At 45.1% G+C, this 21166-nt stretch overlaps 1 protein-coding gene across 10 annotated transcripts in view; it reads left to right on the forward strand.

The window, feature by feature from the left end:
* Map7 (microtubule associated protein 7) overlaps window positions 1-21166 on the forward strand; it is a 130204-nt gene that overhangs the window by 76143 nt on the left and 32895 nt on the right. For 7 of the 10 annotated variants that reach the window (XM_076928066.1, XM_076928067.1, XM_076928065.1 and 4 more), the window contains 4 exons: window positions 4208-4306; window positions 6974-7051; window positions 17954-18117; window positions 19423-19540. In XM_076928066.1, the coding sequence (XP_076784181.1) occupies window positions 4208-4306; window positions 6974-7051; window positions 17954-18117; window positions 19423-19540 (459 nt within the window). Of the gene's footprint in view, window positions 1-3206; window positions 3318-4207; window positions 4307-6973; window positions 7052-17953; window positions 18118-19422; window positions 19541-21166 lie in introns of those variants that run through there. The other 3 variants (XR_013108270.1, XM_076928061.1, XM_076928062.1) reach the window with 1 other exon arrangement.

A 21166-nucleotide genomic window follows, 5' to 3' on the forward strand; every position in this document is an offset into this window, starting at 1 on the left:
TATCATGTGTTCTCAGTTATTACCCCAAAGCTGTATGTCCACAAACATTAACTAAATGACAGACTGAGATGCCTATACATGGAGGAACTGAGTTCTAAACTTTTGCTGCCACCCAGTCCATTAAAACCCATAACTAAACCCATACATAATGCTCTACTTCTATAAGCCCAGGAATAGGAAGGCTAAGGTAGGATTCTGAGTTCAAAGCTAGCCTGACACCCAGTTTCAGTCAAGGGTCTAGATTTATCTCAGTGGTAGAGAGCTTGGCTAACAAGCACAAAACCTAGGTTCATTCTCCAGATCGTTGTTTAATGTGCTGTAGAAAATGAATTCTGACCTAACGAGCCGCTCAGTTAGACCAGTTATATCAAGCTTTTGAAAGACAGCACTCTCATCATATACTCAAAAGTCTAAATAAAGCAGTGGGAACCCCAGGACCTCTGAAGGGAGACCATTGCCAGGGGCATGGGAAGTCACAGCCGTGTGGGCTGTGGAATGGCTCATTCGCAGCTTGTCTGGAGCTGTGCAGTGTTTAGCAGAGGGCAGCCTTCAGCGCTGGCTCTAAGTGCCTCCAAGGGGCTGTCCCGAGGCTGTCCACAAGGCATCTTGTCTGTGTGCTTCCTTTTGGCCTTATTCCAGAGTGCTCATTTAGACACTAATGGAATGAAGCTTTTGAGGGAGCAGGAGGATCATTCACGGTTCCTTAGGGTTGGCAGAAACTTACTGAGCACCGTGGTGTATGGCTCAGTTTTCCTATTTGAACATGAGAAGAAGAGTCAAGTAAACAATATTGGAACATCATATAAGTCATTTAAAATGTTTTCTTTTTCTACCGAAAAGTTTAAAGATGGTGTACTTAGCCCTAGGTACAAATTTCCTAAGAGTCAATTTTTTTTTTTTTTTTATTTTAGAAAGCTTTAAATAAAGTTGTTTTTATTGTTCGTTGAGGGTTTTTTGCTTTGGTTTGTTTTTGTTTGTTTGTTTGTTTGTTTGTTTTGGTGAGTGTGTCCTGAAGCCAAACTCAGGGCCTCACACAAGGGAGATAAAGCACCCAGGGGCCTCACACATGGGAGGTAAGGCACCCTACTCCTGGGCTAACACTTCAACCATGTTGTTCTTATCTGGTGAAATTCCCTGTACTATTAAAATAAAAATTAACAATTTATTTTCATATGATTATGAGTGACGTTTAAGAAGCTCAGTCTTTTCTTGTCTGCTGCATCTGTTGCTGGCCCACCAGGAACAGCTACCAAGTTAGTCTAGGTTTCTTTCCCCAAAGCTCTGAGGAGAGGGAAAGCCAGTTTACCTGAGTGTGCAGAACTGGAGAAAGAACCATGTGACTTTGAATGATTTACTTCCAGCCAGGCATCTGGTTGCCTCTCCTCACATTATTTCAGAAGTCTCACAGCCTTGGGTCTCTGCTTTGTTTACCAGAGGGAACTTAGCACTTGGCTCAAAGGTTATGCAGGGGTTCACACAACAGAAACAGGTTTGCTGACAAACACCCTGCTGACATGGAAGTCCCTGGACACTGCAGAAGGGCATAAGCTGGAAGAAACTGCCTGTGTGTGACAAGGCTGTGTGAACTGTTGGTGGCATTGTGTCTGTTCACCCTCACCGGAAGCAGTACTGCCTACATCTAAGAGGTACTTGGTGTCACCCAGCAGATGAGAGCCAGTGAGGGGTTCCCCCTAGGAATCTGCCCATTTCCACTAATAATAAAACTTCAGAAAGGTGACATAAAAGTAGACGGTTTATAGGCTTTCATAAATGGCTTAACTTGGTATGTGCTGAAGAAGACAGTAAAATAAACAATCACCATCCACTCATTCCCAAGCCCCGTGGCCCATCTGTTTAACTATTGTGAGCCATTTCTGAGAGATTAACTTGCAACATCAGGGAGGAGCTTCTCTGACACAGTGAACAACAAAGGTTCCAATGACACCCCAGTTTGGGTGTTTTGGGGGGTTGCCTTTAGTTATGAGACTGTAGGCCAACCCAACTTGATCTGGGCCTCACCTGCTACATGTTGACTATCGGCCACATGATTTTGAAGCAAGCACATGGAACAGTGTTAGAGAGCTGTCCTGACATCGGCTGCTGTCCCCGACCAGTGTCAGGGCCTGTCCTGGTTCACCTACACTCTTCCTGACTTAGCCCTCTCCACCCCGTTCACCATGGTATGCACTACACAACATGTCCCTTTCCCAGCTGGAAAGTGGAAACTTCTTAGTTTCCCTAAGTAACAAGTACTATAAGCCAAGCCAACGATCAAGGCCATCTTCTGTCTAACTTTTCATTTACCACCTGCCCGTTCTACTGAATCCTCCTCACCACAGGTGCTGAGCGTGGCTGCCAACCTGTACCACACTCAAGGCGAGTGCTCTACCACTGAGCTGCCTCATCAGTCCTCTCTGCTGAATCATTTTTCTTTTAAGAGGTATCTGTTTTGACTCGTGATTCAGAGATTCCTGAATCTTGACAAAGCCTTCCCGAATATACGGTAAAAACAGCCCAGTATATAAAGCACAAGCCAGTCATCACCCTGTCACTGAAGGCACAGAGGTTGTGTGATCCTAGCTAGCGAATTCCATGTGATTGAAATATAGTCACACACACACACACACACACACACACACACAAAAGTATGTGACTTGCTTAGAGGGCGGAGGTTGGGTCTCTGCAGTCTATGTGTAAACACTGCTTTCCCCAGTACCGTGAACACCTATGTATGATGCCAGAACTTGGGAAATTGAGGCAGGGGCTGTGCTGTTAGTAAGAAGCCTGGCTTGCACTGTGAGCACAGGCCAGCCAAAGCTAGATACTAAGACCTTGTCTTGGAGATCAAGAAAATAGGGAGGGAGGGAGGACATACATCTTAGAAAGCTGTTTTAAAATTAGTCTTCATGGTGGCTAGTTGTCATCACATTGTTTAGGTTCAAACCCCATGGTCAGTGGAACCTTCTCTAAATATAAATAATAATAATAATAATAATAATAATAATAATAATAATAATAATAATAATACCTGTTCTGTCACCTTAGAAAAGGAAGTGATCCTAAGATCTCCATGAGTAAGGACTACCAGTTAAGTGGGGTAGGCTAGGGAGGAGCTGTGAGGGCCATTTTTTAAATGGCCCAGAAGGACTCTGATGTCACAATTGAGCAGATACCCCAGCTGCCATCTGTGACAAGAGCCTTGGGTACTTGCTCGGTGTCTTGGATGGACTCTGGAGGAAGTTGGTTCCCCTGGAGCAAAGACGAATGGGAAGTGGAGCCCAGTCAAGTCCTAAACTCATTCTACTTTCTAGACTTCGGTAGAGTCCTTGGATTTTTACCCTGGGCGTGATGGGAACTGTCGCTACAGAGTTTTGAGCAGAGGGAAGGTCTGAAGTATTCCCATGATATCATGGCTGTGTGAACAGACGGAAGGGGACCTGGAGGTCGGGTAGACTAGTTACGTGATCAAACGCGCTTGGAGGAGAAATGATCAGACGTGCTGGTCAGTTGCTTTTTAAGGCAGAACAGAAAGACTAATGAGTTAGATGCAGGGAGTAAAAAGAAAAGCCAGTGATGACTTTGTAGGCTTGGACTTGTTTATCTGGAAAAACAGGAACAGGCCTCAGCATCTCATGATCTCCGCTGCACTGAGGGTAAGGCTGACTGGCCCGCCTGCCCGCAGGTGTGAGCAGTGATGGGAGCCCAGCACCAACCAGGGAAGCTTGCACCTGGGCCACAGCCTCTCTCCTAGCGGATTTTGTCTTGGTTCCCTTTTGGTGATCAAATGGTTCCATTTGTGGAATTCTTAAAATTCCCAATGTTTGAATCTTGTAAGAACTGGGCTCAACAACTATCTCCTGTCGTCTCAGCTCTCAGGAGCTCAGGCAGGAGAACTTTTTGTGAGTTTGAGGCCAGCCTGAGCTACATAGTAAGCACCAGGGTAGCCCAATACCTACTATCCAAGACTCTGTCTCAAAAGAACAACAAAAAGACTTAGTTTTCTTTGAACACTGACAGAAAGAGGTGAGTACTCTTGTGAGCAAGTCACTAATGCAGGACCAGTGGCTCTGTTGAGCAGCGCCTCCTCACTCAGGAGTCGTAACTACTACTATGTGGTTTTGACTCTAGCCTCCTACCTGATACAGTAAATGCTGAACCTCTGAGTGCTTGGGACTAATGAAATGCCTCTCTTTGTCTCTCTCTGTAGCGTCTGATGGCTATAAAGTACAAGAGAAGAGAACCGCCCCCAGCCGCCCCACTTCTACAGTTTCAGGACAAACTAGCAACCACTCAGGAAATAAGCCAGGTATGACATGGGCAGTCACATGTGGAGGGGAGGTTATTTAAAAGCTACAGCTCTATGCTGGTGACAAGAATCTAAAAGCAGGGCTTAGGAGTGCTGGGCTCTGTTCTTGCCACCAAACCCTCACACATTTGTGAAGAAAAGCAAAATCTCCCCATGCCTTGGTTCATATATATTCTCATTCTCTCTCTCTCTCTCTCTCTCTCTCTCTCTCTCTCTCTCTCTCTCATTTATATATTTATGTATATGAGTACTGTAGTTGTAGTTGCATATACGCCTACATGACAGAAGAAGGCATCAGATCTGATTATAGATGGTTGTGAGCCACCATGTGGTTGCTGGGAACTGAACTCAGGACCCCTGGAAGAGCAGCTACTGTTTTTAAATGCTGGGCCATCTCTCCAGCCCCAGCTGTCTCTCTCCTAAGTAGAAATGGAGATATAAGCTTTATGGAGTCATTTGATAATCACTGAGACAGTGTTTGTGAAGACATTTACTTACCATCAAACAGCATCTAAAAAGTGCTGTGTTTGAAGCCAGGTTATCACGGTTTTTTGAGCTTGTATGCCCAGCATTAACTGTCTATCTCTTGTGACTTCTGAAAACCCACTCAGATCTTTAGAGACACCCACACAGTAGTAAGCCTTTGTTCAGGTCCCTGCAGTGATCATAACCTACCTACAAGTAATTCTGTGTAATCACTGCTTATGATTCATGATCAATTCCATTCAGTGACACAAAGAAACTGTCTGCAAACATAATAGAGACATCTGGACAGGCAGTGCCGCCACCTTCCCAGCATCCAGCGCGTGGCTCCTGGGCAAGATAAGCATGAAGCTGGTGATGTGGGTAGTACGCAGGATCTTGGAAGCCTGCTTCATCCATTCTTCATCCATTGTTGACGCTGGGCACTCGGCTTCAGTATATCAGTGGGAATGAGGACAGAAGTGCCCAGGCCTCATGTCACAGAACATTCTCCATTATTCTTAGTTTTGTCTTTTTATCATGGACAAAACATCTGGCTTCTCATCTAGACAGCAATAGATAATGTTGTTTGAGCAATCTCAGCCATGTTTTCATGAGCAGGCTGAGATCTCCCCTCAGCTACCTCCCTCAACCCTCTTCCTACCTTCTCACAGCAGTTAGTACTCATTGGAGGTTTTTCTGGGCCTGGGACTGGAAAGGGTGCCATGCAGGTAGTATGGTAACCTATGAAAGTAACCATTCCTTTGCTTTTGTTGATTTATTTTGTTGTTTTGAATTGTGCGGAGATCAAACCCTAGGCCTTGCTTTATGCTAGGCAAGCAATATGCCATTAGCTAGATCCCAACCGAAAGTAGAAATTCTCTTTTATCAAATGTTGTTTAGACTTTATTGATTTGAGGATAGTTTGGAGGATAGTTCAGTGAGAGGCGATAGAATAATGTGGAAAGTAATAGACAGCTGGCATTGTCCTCTGGACTTCACTCATGTGCCATGGTGAGCACACACACCCACACACGTGCACACTCACACACACACACATATTCTAACAAAAATCCCCTCCAAAGACATATTAATTTGGTGCTTCCTGAGGCACAGCAGGGAAGTACTAAGTCTGTTTTCCATAATTAACCATTGCATTTTGGCCCAAATAGAAACTTTATGTACAATAAAGATGCTGCAATTTGTAACATACAGAAGTCCCAAATCTGAGCTGAGACATTTGGGGCAATGTTCCTGGCTGTTGGGTATGGTGTGATGGCATGCTTAGTGTACGTCATGGAGTGTGTTCCAAACCACAGCTGCAGTGGAAGCAGATGATGCACAGCACGGGCCCGAGGGACCCAGAACCCCATGGTTCATCACGGGCACGCAGGACCCAGAACCCCATGGTTCATCACGGGCACGCAGGACCCAGAACCCCATGGTTCATCACGGCACGCAGGACCCAGAACCCCATGGTTCATTTACATGTTTGATTTTGGATTTTTTGGTTGTTGTGACTGTAGAAGCCTTGCCCTGTTGCCCAATTTTTCATGACTCACACCTTCAGCCACCTGACCCCATATGACGGTGACAGCCACAGTGTGAGCAGCTCAGATACGACAAGTAAGAATAATAGAGATTGATAGCTTAGCGACACAAACATTTAATGAACATATCAAAAGGCTTCAGAAGAACTACGACTTGACTTGTTATTTTTATCGTTTGTTTTTTTCTGATGGCACAGGGAATCAAAACCAGGGGCTCACACGTGCTGACCAAGCACTGCCGCTGAGCTGTAGTCTCTCTGTTGTCTAATGCGCCCAGAAGAGAAAGGTCATAGCAAACCATACCAATGAGTGCAGATACATACTGATTTCATAAGAATATTAATATTTCAATAAAATGTTAAAACTTTGTGTGAGTGTGTGTCTGTATGTGGGTATGTGTACGTACGTGTGTGCAAGCGCCCACAGGCTCCAGAAGAGCTTGTAGGATACGTATAGCTTGACTATAGGCAGTTGTGAAACACCCCTCTCCCCCATTGGCTGGGAGCCAATCTTGGGGCCTCTGCAAGAATAAATAATTGTTCTTAACTGTTGAGCCATTGCTTCAGCACCTCATTCATCGAATATTTTAAAAGGATATATACCAATGTATCCCTTTCTTAAATTAACTCTTCTCCTGCGTTCTGTGTCATTTCAGATCCCCCACCTGTGCTACGGGTTGATGACCGGCAGCGTCTGGCCAGAGAACGCCGCGAGGAACGAGAAAAACAGCTAGGTAGCCCAAGCCCTGCCCGGCATATGTCTGGTCATTCAGGGACCACCTTGTCAAAAGGCTAATGTTTGTGCTCTAAGACACAGACATGTTTCATCACTGTAACATCCGTGTGCTTGTGTATTTGGCCGGGGGTTGGGGGAGCAGGCTTGTGTGTGATCCCAGCAAACGGCTAGTACTAAGTGACCGTCAGCAGCGGTCTACAAATGAAAAGAAGGAAGAATACGAAGGCAGGAAACACGATGCCTGCTTTTAAGCAAAAAGGCATGAGACTCGGCACGGCTGCACCTCCTGCCGTTGACTTTACAGACAGGAAAGGCAGAGACCTGATGCCAAGGTCCCTGCTTTTCGCCTTGTCACCAGAGGCCCCTGTGAAATGTCAGCAGCTCCAGTGCTGGCTGAAGCCACCTGGCATCTGAGTCACAAGACTGGCTTACCAGGAAGTGGCGAGCAGTTTCCCTGTTCTAGAATGTTGGCTAGGGACGCCAGTGCCAAGCCCTCCATTAACCGCTGTCTTTTGTTGGTTTCTTCAGAATTCAACGTGTATATTGTGCCATCTTATGGTTTCAGTTCAACAACAGTGGTGTGAGACATATGAGTGAGGGCGAGAGTGACTGAAATGCTCTCTATCTGAAATTGTCAAAAATAAAAGTAAAGCAAAAACAACGGTTATTGGGTGTATATAGATGTTTTGTAACTAAAACTGGGGCCTGAGGTCTTTGCGGGAAGTGGCCCATGCTTTGCTGGGGTTGCACAGTCTAGAAGAGCTAGTTCATCTGTAGGGGGACCCGGCCCCTGTACCCTATTCCTTTTACTGTTCCTGATCAAGAAACCAAATGTGTGGCACCAGTGGCCTGGTGACATTTTTAGCACAGGCCTGTGTCTCTTCCTTGCTACAATAGCAAAATGACTTCATTTCGTTAGCAAGATGTCATTTTGTTTGATGCTGTGCTCTTTACTTTTGTTCATTTTTTTACTTAATTTTTTTTCTTTGTGTATATATGTGTGTGTGTTGTATATGTATGTATGGGGGGTGTGTGTGTGTGTGTGTGTGTGTGTGTGTGTGTGTGTGATTTATATATGTGGGTCCCCAAGTGTGTGTTTGGAGGTCAGAGAACAACTTTATGGAGTTGGTTCACTGTTCCTACCATTATGTAGATTTTGAGAATCAAATTTAGGTCTTAAGGCCTGTGAGAAACCATTTCATCCACCGAGCCATCTCCTCCGCCATTTTTGTTTGATTTTGCTTTTACTGACATGGGGTCTTATTATACCGAGGGTAGACTCTTTAGTGCCGGAATTACAGGCATGGTACACCATACCTGGTGTGGCTGAGATGTTTTTAAACACATTTTCACTAACTGGATGGGAAATAATTAAGCTCTGCTGTTTCCTGAGCCTGGTGTTTCTTCCTAGACCCAATGATCCCTGCTGCGGCCAGGCTTCCTGCAGACAGGCAGTTCGTGGAAAGCAGGCTAGCTGTGGCCTTAGGTCCTTGACCTCCTCCTGTGCACGCCACTCCCTACACAGTGTTGGTTAGAAAGGCGGCCAGCACTGGAGTATTTAAGAAAAAAAAAAAGTTTTTAATGAATAGGAAACCTTTGAAATATGGACAATATCAGAACATGAAACGGTTGGTAGTGTTAGCTGCTACTATGCTTTCAAACTTCGTTGTGGTACACGTGTGGAAATGTTTCAGTTATTAGAAAACTTCAAAAAAAATTAATGGCCAGTGGTTGTGATTATCTTCTGTTGAATGTAGGTTGAAATTAACATCTCATCTGGCAGCATGGTGTGCTTGCGCTGGTGAGCAGATAGGCAGGGTCTAGTATTTTCTATGTTAAATATCTGAGTTGTGCTTTAGTGGTCGGATTGTGTGTCATGTGGATGTTCTTCCTGTAGCAGCATCCTGTAGTTCTGCATATGAAATCCAGCATAGTTCTTCCTGTATGAGACTGTTCTGTGGATTGGTTGGACACGGGGCATATGCTCTCTGAACCTTTTGTTTCCATCTTAAAGCTTTATAAGTGGTCTCCTCTATTACTCACTCCACCCAAATCAATTCAGTCTGTTCCTAGAAGCTGCCTCCTGATTGCTTCATCTCTCTTGTTGACTGACTTCCAAGCTTTAATTTCAGGGGTGGTGGTGGTGTTTTGTTTGGTTTGGTTTTTTAACCCAGGGGAATTTTCTTTTCTTTGTCCTGATCAATTGTTCTGATGCACCAGCTGTCTTAGATGCTGTCGACAGTTTTCACTTCTCCAGCTAGTCATAAGACAGCAGGTGGCTCCCTAATATCTGAGACAGAACTTCCTTCTCTTTAGGGTTTTTGACATAGGTCTCTTCTCTGTAGCCTAGGCTGGCCTCGAACCCATAGCCCTTCTCCTGTGTCAGCCCTCTGAATGCCAGGAGTGCAGATGAGAGACACCACACTCAGTTGTAAACTCAGCTTCTCTACAGATACATTGCCATCTGTCTCCAAAGCTGACTCATCTTGGTAACATGTTAGTAAATGCTCTACCTGGAATGTTCTTCCATTTGTGCTGCAAGCCAGCAGGCTCTCTTGTTTGATGCCAGCCCCTCACTTCCTCTCATTGCCACTCTGTCTGTTCTGGTCAAGGCAGTCAACACCATCCAGTTAGAATATAGCTACCATATCACACCTCTGCTTCAGACCTCTTGGTGGCTTTCTATCTCACCCAGTAGAACCCAGAATCCTGTGGTTTGCCTCCTGTCCCTTAAACTCACTAGACACATCTTTGAGTCATAACCTTACTAGTTGCTGTTGGCTTCACATGGAATCTAAGAAACCTATATAGCTCATATCTCCCTTCAATTTTTTTGAAATATTGCCTCTTTAGTGGGGTATTTCCTGACCACCTTACTCAGATTTGCAACTCCCTCTTTAGAACTCTTTCTCTCTAGTTCTGCCAACATGTAAACAGGTATATAACTAATTTATCTGCTGTTACATCAGGCTCCACTACAATACACATTCCATAAAGGAAAAGGGCTTGTATGTTTTTCAATTTCTAAAGCCCACAGAAAAACCTAGAAGCCTTGTGCATAGTAAATGTCCAACAATTAATTGTTTATTGAAAGTTAAATCAAGTAAATCTATGTATTTTAATTCAGGTAAACATAGCAGGTATTGCAAGTCAGTGTCGTTGCTGACTATCATGCAGTGCCTGATTTGACTGTAGTTCTGTCACATGGGTGCTAAGTTCTTAAAGCTTAACCGGAGGCTCAGATGAACAAGACAGATAACCTGGAGAACAGCTGTACTTTGAATCTTATTGACTTCCATGTGCGTTAATACACCTGAAATATTTTGACAAAGTTCAAGAGAATATTTAAGGAATAGTTAACAACAATAAAAAAAAATAGTCCTCCATATTTCAGGAAATACAAAGTTTCTTTTTTGGAAATAATATAGATTTAAGAATATAGAAAATAATTTAAAGTATTAGGTTTAACTTTTTAAATGTCTTAGCATACTTTTAGTAAACACCTACTTATTTAATCTTTTTCCAAATCTTGTGTTGTGCATGCTTGTGTGTGTGTTCTGTTGTTGTTTATGGTTTCTACAGTGTCACTCGGGCTGTAGGTAAGCAGTCTAGCACTGAGCTGTGCCCCTAGCCCTCTGAGACCAAAATATTTGTGACTGTATTTCTAGTCCCAGTTCGGGCTGTCTAGGCTTTTCTGGGTTCTATAAAACCATGATGTAGACAGCTTGGTGTGTAAAGGCACCTGACACCAAACCTGACTCCATGTGTGGCTGCGGCATGAATGTGCCCACACATACTTACACATATGTGAACAGAGAAAACAGAGTAAATAATGCAATCTAAAACTTTAATGATGAAAGATTATTACAGTGTGTATATATGTGTGTGTATAAAATATATAATGATACATTATGATATGTTAATGATCTTGTTGAGCTTCTAAATCTTTAGCCTGTATTGGCTTTCATAGCTAAGTTTAAAGCTGTTCTGGAGATCTATCAGAATATGTTTTCAAAATAACACAATAATATAAAAATGGCTTTGCCCTTGGAACAGATTTCAGTTTAATTTAACTCTATCAGACCCTGCCCTCCCAGCCATAGCTTTACTGCTTTGCCTTTTTATCCCATTCTGATTTTAATGTGTTAGCAATTCAGGGACAGCAGTGTTAGTATAATCGAGAGATCATCATTTCAACCTGGTATAGGATGTTATCTCAAATCAGCATTAACAGCCAACCAACGAGGGTGCGACCCCAGCTAACGTTGTGTGTGAAGCCCCTTCTGATTTCATACTTAACATTCGTTGAGCAGTTTTCTTTTGAGGAAAGGTTTGGAGACTTTAGTCACCCAAAAAGGAGAGACAAAGGGCAGGAAGGGAAAGGAGGAGAGGAGTGTGTCAGAGTCTGGAAAGCAAACTCCGAGTACTCTTCTCATCCAGATTGCAAGTGTGCGAACCTGGCAGGTCTGTCCTCCCAACTCAGGCACTTGGCACATCCCTCCACTGAGGCTCCTAGACGACCCTCAGGCAGGGAAGAGGCAGCTCTGGGTCTGGTTACCCCCTGTGGGCTCCTCCAGAGCAGCTGTGTCAGGAGTCAGCCAGTTGGAAGACTGGATGCTTGTTTGTGGACGGTTTAGGTAAGCAGGGTCTGAATGAAGTCTTAGGATCAGATGAATAATGTGATGAACTCATTATCTTTTTACTTCTAAATTTACTTTGCCCTTAAATGCGAAAATAAAGATCTTCACCCTAGCCAGGCGGTGGTGGCGCACGCCTTTAATCCCAGAACTTGGGAGGCGGAGGCAGGCTGATTTCTGAGTTTGAGCTGAAACCCAGCCTGGTCTACAGAGTGAGTTCCAGGACACCAGGGATACACAGAGAAGCCTTGTCTCGGAAAAACAAACAAACAAACAAACAAACAAAAAAGATCTTAACCCTGAACAGTAAGAATCCTTCGGGCATGATAAAGTCTGAGGGTGACACTGAGTAATGGGGACCTTCCCTATCCCTCCCCGTGTCGAGGGTGAACATTAGTCACTGGGAGGGGCTCCAGCCCAGACGTTTTAACAGAATGGCTCTTTGTGCTTCCAGAGTCAGACAATCCGGAGTCTAACCTCCAGCTCCACCACTCACATGTCCTGAGATGTAGAGCAAGTTACCTCACTTCCCTGTCTCTCGGGCCTGTACATGACTGGGGTCAGCATGAGGTATGGGCTGAACCTCCTTCCAGGTGACCGTAATAATACAGGAGCATGGCCAGTCAGCTGACGAGGTGCCTGGAACTCCAGGCCTGATGGTTCTGAGCTGAGAAATAGCAGATGGGGGGTGGGGGTCTGTGCTTCTAGGCAGGTCTCAGTGAGACAGCTGTGAAAAGATTCCACTGGTCAAGCCAGACCCCGTTGCTTTAGCAAAGGCTAAATTCAGATTAGAATTCTGGGAACTTTCTCTCTCTTCAAAGTTCTTACTTTCTTATTTCAAGACCTCCCCACACATAAGGGGGTGCTACAGGGTTCCTGTATGTGTAAGTCTCTGTCTCAGCACCTCAGCTCCATTCGCCTTCAAGCATAGGAAATGGGCAAAGTGGGAAGGCCTCTTAGTCAGGAGACAGTGTGGGTGTCCTGCAAGGCCAGGCCAGACAGCTCTACATGCTCTAATTACAGTCAAAGGAAAAGACCGTGTTATCACAGCACCTGCTACTGAGACAGAAGGATGGCCCAGAGCTCAAAACCAGCTTGGGCTACATAGTGACTTCCAGGCCTGCTTAAGCTACAGAGTGTAATTTTGTCTCAAAGAATAAAATAAAATGTAACATGGGGAAAGCCTCGAGTTACATTCATCAAAACAATGAAAGTCTTGCTTGACAGTCTTTTATTCCTTAGTTCTCCTCCTTTCTCTCCCTCCCCCTCCCTTTCCCTTTCCCTCCCTCTTTCTCTCCTTCCTTCTCTCATAATTCCCTCCCTCCCTTCATTCTCCACCCACTCCCATGCTATGAATGGACCCCATGGTGTGTTTTAACAAACCCACAAAACATAGGCAAGAGCAGAGTTAACACCTTGGGCCCAACAGTGGCGGCCCTCTGAATGGAGCTAGGGAACTCTCCTACTGCTCAGGAGAAGCTTTGACAGGAAGCAGCTTGAGCGCCAGGAGACCACCAGGCAGAAGGCGATGTTGTGGACAGAAGTAGCACCAGTAAAGGAACTGGGATTTTCTCGGTGTGTATTGATAAAGCTGCTTGGGAAAAGCAAATAGAGTGGGCGTGACGCTATAGACTAGATAGGGTCCAAGGCGAACGGCGAAGGAGAGAGAAAGATGACAGCGGAGGGTCAGCCTGAGGCTGTTTGTAAAGAGTGACAGTCCACAGGGTCAAGCATCTGAGGGCCATGGAGGAGGGGCCTGAACTTTCAGACTTCACTAGCTGCTCCCAGAAGTCTGATGTGAGAAAAGACGACCCTGAGTGGGCTCTGCTTTAGGGTAGGGAGACTGTGGGCAGAGCTTTGGAGTCAGCTGAATTCAAATCCCCACTCTAGTTCTTTTGCACCGTATGTTCTTGGGAACACCATACCTCTCCGAGTCTTGTTTCTCATTTCATTTCCCAGCCTGCTTTGTATAATGGTAATATTTCTGCGTGCTGCATTTTCATTTTCAGTTCAAAACATGACATGGGGTCTGTTCATTATTCTCTCGACTCTCGTTGCTTCTTCCTTTCTACCGCGGAGATCAGCTCCAGGGCTTCAATGCTAGGCGAGCATGTCGGTGGAAACCGAACTCTACTCTCTGAGACTTTTAAACAGCATACCTGGGCATTTGGTAATCAAAACAAACAAAGTTGGTCTTACTGTAGGATCGATTTTATTCCTTCTATGCTTTGGGAGAAAGGGTGGGAAATATGGTAGGGGTTGAAACAGGGTGTCAGTGTCATAGAGCAGGCTGGTCTTGAACTCATGATGCACTTGCTCGGCCTCCCAGGGGCTGGGGTTACAGATGACATTAGCATGCCCAGATTCTTAAAACTCCATCTCCTTTGTTTTCCTTTTATAGGAAGGGAGTGGTGTGTGTGGTCTGAGTGTGATGTAAATAAACACTGTTCATTTCACAGTGGGAGACACTCAAAAGTCATTAACTTGTGCAACATTTACAGTTGTTGCCAAGGTTTCCTTCTTTCCTTGATTTCGTGTATGTGTGTGTGTGTGTGTGTTCTAGAATCTGAATCTAGTGCCTCATACTCAAACTCTCAACTGCAACCCCGTTAAGTGAAATAAGTGTTTCCTACACGCATGCTCTAAGTCCTGTGAAGTGACTTCACTCTCCGTCTCTAGAGTGTCTTACTTTTTCCTTCTCTCTTTTCCCTTTTTAGAATCAGTGAGCTAAATCAAGCCACATCTCCTCAGAACAATTATTACTTACATGTATTCGTTGTGTTCTCTGTAACAAAAAAGAATAAATAAGAGTTCTACCACTGAGCTATATCCCCCGCCGCAAGGTTAAATTCTTCTGGCTAAAAGCTCAACATTCAAAGTGAAAGCCAGGCGAGGTATGATGACATGACGTTTGCCTATAAATCCAGCACTGGGGAGCAGAGTCCAGCCTGCATCTCATAGTGAGTTCCAATCTAGTCTGAAATGCATAGCAAGACGCTGTCTCAAAACACATACGTACACACAATACATATATCAGAGAGTATTGTTTACTTCTTCTCTAGCTTAGAAAGTAGCTAATTTCACCAAGATTACAAGGTATTAATAGTAAAAATAAGACCCAAACTCAAATGTTCTTCCCACTGTCCCATTTAGCCTCTGTGGTATTATTGTCTATTCTGGTACTCCGTTGCTAGGAATGCGTCTGTGCCTTAATTTGAAATTGGTACTGGACTTGTAGCCTCGTGGCAGAGTATAAGGTTGTGCTGGGATTAGACCCTAGCACAAAACAAAACAAAGCAAAAAAACAAACCAAAAGGGGGCAAAACTGTCCATTTTTGGAAGTTGATGGCACCCAAGTGTTCTCCATCCTACTGCAGCCGTGAACTTTGTCCTCCAGCTGCTCAGAAGGACCAGGATGGCGTGGACCGTGGGGTGTCCCCCCAGCCTGTGAATGAGCGCACTCTGAGTTTTTATTAGCTGACTGCTGCCTGTGGCAGTAGAACAGAAGTTACCAGGATTAACACAGGGCCCATTATTTCCGTCTGTTGCCCCCACAGAAGAGCATGGCACGGTTCCAAGTGTTGTGGGTGTTGCCATGAGCTCACTGAGAGGTGACGTCAAGAAGAGAGCCACACGCAGCATTACGTGTTCACTGGCCAATAGCTGCTCCGTGGCAGGGTATGGGTAGGCTCAGATTCCTGTGCAGCTTGTGTGTCTACCCCAGTACCTAGTTTTCATTCTAAATTCTCGTGACAAACAGGCACTGTGTGTTTCTAAATAGAATCCAGTTTGATAGCACATTCCCATGTTATATACCACCAGCATATCGTTACCTTCACTGTACCAGGAAAACATCCGGGTTCTAGATGAGACTGACTGGCTCATGTCCATATTACTGAGGCTTGGGGGGTGGCGTCCATTTCTCTCTTTAAGAACCTATGAACTAGGCATGAATTAACTTGAAAGGAGGGAAGGTAACATTCACAGTGTTTCGTGGTTTGTCTGGACATGTCCTTCTCTTACATAGGTGCATGGACTTAAAGATGCAACAAGCTTTACTGGCCGTCTGGGGCCACTGCCCTCAGAACTCCGTGGGCTGGGTGGCTTCAGCATCAGAATTACATTTTCTCACACCTTGGAGTCAGGGAAGCCCCAGACCAGTGTTTGGTCTCATGCCTGCTTAGGGCTCTCTCCACAGAGCACAGGCTCCAAAGAGAACCAAACAGTCCATGAAGATGGCTCAGCAGGCGACCGAACTTGCCACAAGCCAGACCTGCGCCTGATTTCATGTAGCCATATAAAGATGGAAGAAGAGTTGTTCTTTGACCTCCATATGTGTACTGTGGTACACAAGCATCACACATACACCGTGTAAGAGAGGAGAGGGGGAGAGGGCCAGATATAATGGTGCACACCTTTAATCCCAGCATTTGGGAAGCAAGACAGTCGGATTTCTGAGTTTGAGGCCAGCTTGGTCTACAGAGCAAGTTCAGGATAGCCAAGGCTACACAGAGAAACCCTGTCTCGAAAAAACAAAAGAAGGGGGAAAAATTAGACCACTTTAACACATCTTTCTGTATGTGCTATCATTAAAAGCTTGCCAGTAAGGTTCCTGTGTAGAAAATCCAACTTTATATACATGAATGGACCTGTGCTCCTGTTTCAAGATGGCCTCTCACTATAGCTTTACTCAGTCATTCAGTGCATGCTGTCTGTATAGAGCGTATAGTAGGTTCTTCCTTAAAGTCAGTTTTTAACTTGAGCCTGAGGATCTCTCTGGGACCATAGGCCTTTGTGTAGGTAGGAACTTTGAAAGCTAGCTTCCTCGATTTTGATCAGATGACTGAAGTTCAAATGGTTGTGGTGATGGCTAGGCATGCCTCAACAACAGAGCTGGTACGGGAAGCCTGTCCCCCAGCCTCCTCCTCACTGCCCTGGATGACTCAAGGTAGCCTCACCTTGAGTTGACCTTGTCCTTTCACCAACACAAGCCAATTCAGCTCTTTGAGAAAGTCTGTGTCCTTTGTCCTACTAACTTTCAGAAATACTTAATGCTGCAGAATTGCAAATAGCATTGACCCAAGTGTGTCGGTGCACGCCTGTAATGGTGGTACATGCCTGTAATGGTGCTGCACGCCTGTAATGGTGGTGCATGCCTGTAATGGTGGTACACGCCTGTAATGGTGGTGCACGCCTGTAATGGTGGTACATGCCTGTAATGGTGCTGCACGCCTGTAATGGTGGTACATGCCTGTAATGGTGCTGCACGCCTGTAATGGTGGTACTTCTGGAGTATAGGCAGGACTAGGAATTGAAGGGTCATTCTAAAATACAGAGCAAGCTCAAGGGCTACATAAGATTATGTCTCCAATCTAAAGATTTTGTTGTTGTTTTGTTTTTGGTTTTTCGAGACAGGGTTTCTCTGTGTAGCCCTGGATATCCTGTAACTCACTCTGTAGACCAGGCTGGCCTCGAACTTAGAAATTCACCTGCCTCTGCCTCCCAAGTTCTGGGATTAAAGGCGTGCGCCACCACCGCCCGGCTAAATCTAAAGATTTTATGGTCCAAATTTTGGACATTGTCACATGCAGTGTTAAGAATACATGGATTTTTGATTATCGTGGTTGGAGGAAACTTTATATATTAAAGAACGTAGCTCTGAGGGTAAGTTTGCCTTCTGAAGTGGGAAAGGAACATATAAAGGAGAGAAAAAGGTCTTTCATCATTGAGCAGTTGTTCTTGATTCCTTATGTGTGTTTGTATGTATATGTGGATATGTTTGGAGGTGCATGTTGTACATGCAGGTGTACAGCACATAATGCATGTAGAAACACAGGGTATGTCGGGTGTCTACCGTGGTTTTGAGACACGGCTCTCATTATGATCTGGCCAATTAAGCTAGGTGGCAGTTAGTATAGGGTTCTGCCTGTCGCTGCCCCCCCACCCCCAGGTTGGGTGCTGGGAAAGGAACGCATGCTTGCATTGGCAAGTGCTTTTACACACTGAGCCATGTCACCGGCCTGGGGTACCATGTTTTAAAAAGAGATTATAGAAATGGAACTGCTGATCCTAGAGCTTAGGGCATGCAGAGAGCTAAAGATTGTGTTCCTAAAGAGCAGAGCCCAGGGCAGCCTCCTTGGCATAGTGAGGGCAACAAAGGCCGTGCCAGATCGCAGAGCTGGGTTCACTGTGGGACACTCACCGGCACCAGCCTTTCACGTTCTAAGCTGCCCTGTGTTGGATCTCCCTGTTCTCCCCCAAAGCTGCACGAGAAACTGTCTGGCTAGAGAGAGAGGAGCGAGCCCGGCAGCACTATGAGAGGCACCTGGAGGCACGGAAGAAGAAGCTGGAGGACCAGCGGCTGAAGGAGGAGAGGAGGCGGGCTGCGGTGGAGGAGAAGCGGAGGCAGAGGCTGGAGGAGGACAAGGTGCGGGGGTTACTTCCCTGTTCCATCCTGCCGGGTGCAGACAGCTGCAGGTGGTGGGGAGCACGGGCTGGGGAAGATGGAAGTCAACTGGTTGTTAGTGTTAATCTGGAACATTGCGTTCTCATGTCTCTCGTGGAAACCTAACACTCATTGCTGCTTTATTTGGCCATACTGAAGTGCTAGAATCACCCAGTGGGCTTCCATAGGGTCTTGCCATATTACCTTCCATGTAAGTAAATATGTCCACATATGTACTTCATTCACACTCAACCCTTCAATGTTACGCAAGGTTCTAGAGAATAAGGGAGGGGCAGTTAACTCAAAATAGTAAGATTATACAGTATAGTAAGCCATGAACATCCCTGCTGGGTGGGGTGGAGCACGCTTATAATGCCAACACTCAGAAAACAGATGATAAGATTGTCACAAGTTCAAGGCTAGCCTGGGCTATGTATAAAGACCAAGCCTTAAAAGAGTTTTTCTCTCTTGGACCTCTTCCCATTCTTGAGAGTTCTTTCTCACTTTTCCTAAATATGTCCATTCTGCTTGGGGAGCAGGGAGACAGAAAAAATATTGTGTTCTCACTTTCTGATTTCTGTTTTTAAAATACAGCTACATGTGAGGCTGGTTTATAGACATGAGACAAGTGCTTGCTAGCATGAGTAAGGTCCTAGCATACCTCTCTCTCTCTCATATGTGCACGCGCACGCACACACACACACACACACACACACACACACACACACACACAGGGGCCAGTTGGGAGACTGAAGCAGGGGATCCCAAGTTTGAGGTTATGGAGACACATGATGTATAACCGCACATGCTGAACCTCAGCTTAAGTGAAGACACTAGTGTCCGTGAAGGCGTCCCACCCAGTAGGGAAGTATCCGAGTATCTGTTACACACAAGGACTTTTTAATTTATTTATTTTTTTTATTTATGAGTACACACTGCAGCTGTCTTCAGACACACACTAGAAGAGGGCATCGAATCCCATTACAGAGGGTTGTGAGCCACCATGTGGTTGCTGGGAATTGAACTCAGGACCCCTGGGAGAGCAGTCAGTGCCCTTAAACACTGAGCCATCTCTCCAGCCCACAGAAGGACTTTTGAACTGGGAACTAATGGTTGCAGAAATGACCCAAGATTGTTACTATTCCCATCTTAAAGTGCAGAAGTTAGGAAATAGATTATAACACCGATATAGTAGGGCAGGAAATTAGGTAGTTCACTCTACTTATCTTAAGTTGCAGAACCTTCAAACAGCTAAACCTAACTGCCAGCTCTTCTGTCCCATGTAAGGAACGCCATGAAGCTGTCGTCCGACGGACAATGGAAAGGAGCCAGAAGCCAAAGCAGAAGTATAACCGGTGGTCATGGGGAAGCCCTCTCCATGGGAGTCCAAGCATCCACAGTGAAGGTAAACACAGACGCCACTTTCAAGCCCCTTCTTTGACTTTTGGTTGCAGTTTTTACTGGACAATAAGAGTATATTTGATTTTTGATTTTTGGTTTTTGATTCCTGCCCCCCTCCCCCCCAAATCTCTGGTTGCAAAACAAAAAATCCCTCTGAAATCATAAAACTATAATTAAATGATGCTTCCACTATTGAGGACAAGAGGGTGATGGAGGTCAGACCCGAGGTCTTCTCTTGGCCTGGGCATGAGCTCCTCTCCCTAGACAGAAACCTGTGTAGCACCTTGGAACCCGAAAGCCTCAACCGGTTTAAGGACCTGTTTGCATACGGTTTGCATGGCTCTGGAGTACATCATCCCAGGTCGGAAGGATCTCAGTAGTACACCTGGATCAGAGCCTGTCGCCTCGGCGCATGCACCAACCTAACCTGTACTGTGCTGGTGTTCTGTAGGAACGCATGCTCGTACCTCAGACTAGAAACAGTGGGAAACATCCAGGCTACTTCTCTCTCCTTGAATGGACATGAAACTATCTTGAAATATGACATCAGCAGAAGGCTTATCTTTGTACAGTAAATTCAGTATACCTCAGTGCTTGCACAGTATGTCGGTTCTTTTTCTTTTCTTTCTTTTTTTTTGAAAACTTGTGTCTCACATTCTGTCCTCAGGTGGTTTTGTTGATTCACCGTTCTCCTTGGTTTAGCAGGCGTGGACCACCACGTCACAGCTTTAGGGGTCACTAGACAATCTGGTACAGACACCCTTGTTATTGCTGGCTGCCTGCTTTGTAGCTAGCACCCCCAGACATAGGACCCGTTCATGGATTGCTGAACCACCACCAGCCTAGTCACGGCGCACGCTGCTGTGTGTTGCACAGACCGGAATCTGCAACGAACACAGTGTCTCTAAAGGGTTACAAGGTCAGGTGACTTGAAAGTGTTGAAATGACCACACATGACACGTTTGCTTTCTCTTTAATTTTCAGTAAAACCATTTAAATGTCTTTTAGCTAAGAATTACCTACAGAGTGCGTCCAGGTTAACAGCCCCCATAGCCTTCAGTGCTACTCGGAATTGGCTTATATCCAGTTGAATTTTTCTTTTCACGTTTGCTGTGGTTTTCCCACTATTTTTTTTAAAAAATATTTTCTAATTTATTTTAATTTTATGTGTATGAATGCTCTATCTGCATGTGTGCTGTATTCCAGAAGAGGGCATCAGAGCCCATTTACAGATGCTTGTGAGCCACCATGTGGTTGCTGGGAATTAAACTCAGAACCTCTGAGAGAGCAGCCAATGCTCCTAACCACTGAGCCATCTCTCTAGCCCCTCATTAATGTTTTTTTTACAACACCTTCCCTCTTTTTTTTTTTTTTTAAACTTTAGCAGGTATAACCACAACTTATTTCCCTGTGACACTGAGTGAAACATAGGAGCACATTTCCCTCTGTGGCCCTTTACTACCTGTATGATGGAGCACACGCCAAATCTCCCATCATTACTGAGCTTCATGCTTTCTGTCTTTAGGACAGAAATTCTCTATTGTACAGTGAAAAAAATTCATTTAGCTTTAATTCTTACCTTCTACTTCGCTATTCAGCACAGTATAGCCAGTGATGCATTTATGAGCTG

Source organism: Arvicanthis niloticus, chromosome 30, assembly GCF_011762505.2.
Source record: "Arvicanthis niloticus isolate mArvNil1 chromosome 30, mArvNil1.pat.X, whole genome shotgun sequence".
In the NCBI taxonomy this organism is placed as follows: Eukaryota; Metazoa; Chordata; class Mammalia; order Rodentia; family Muridae; genus Arvicanthis; species Arvicanthis niloticus.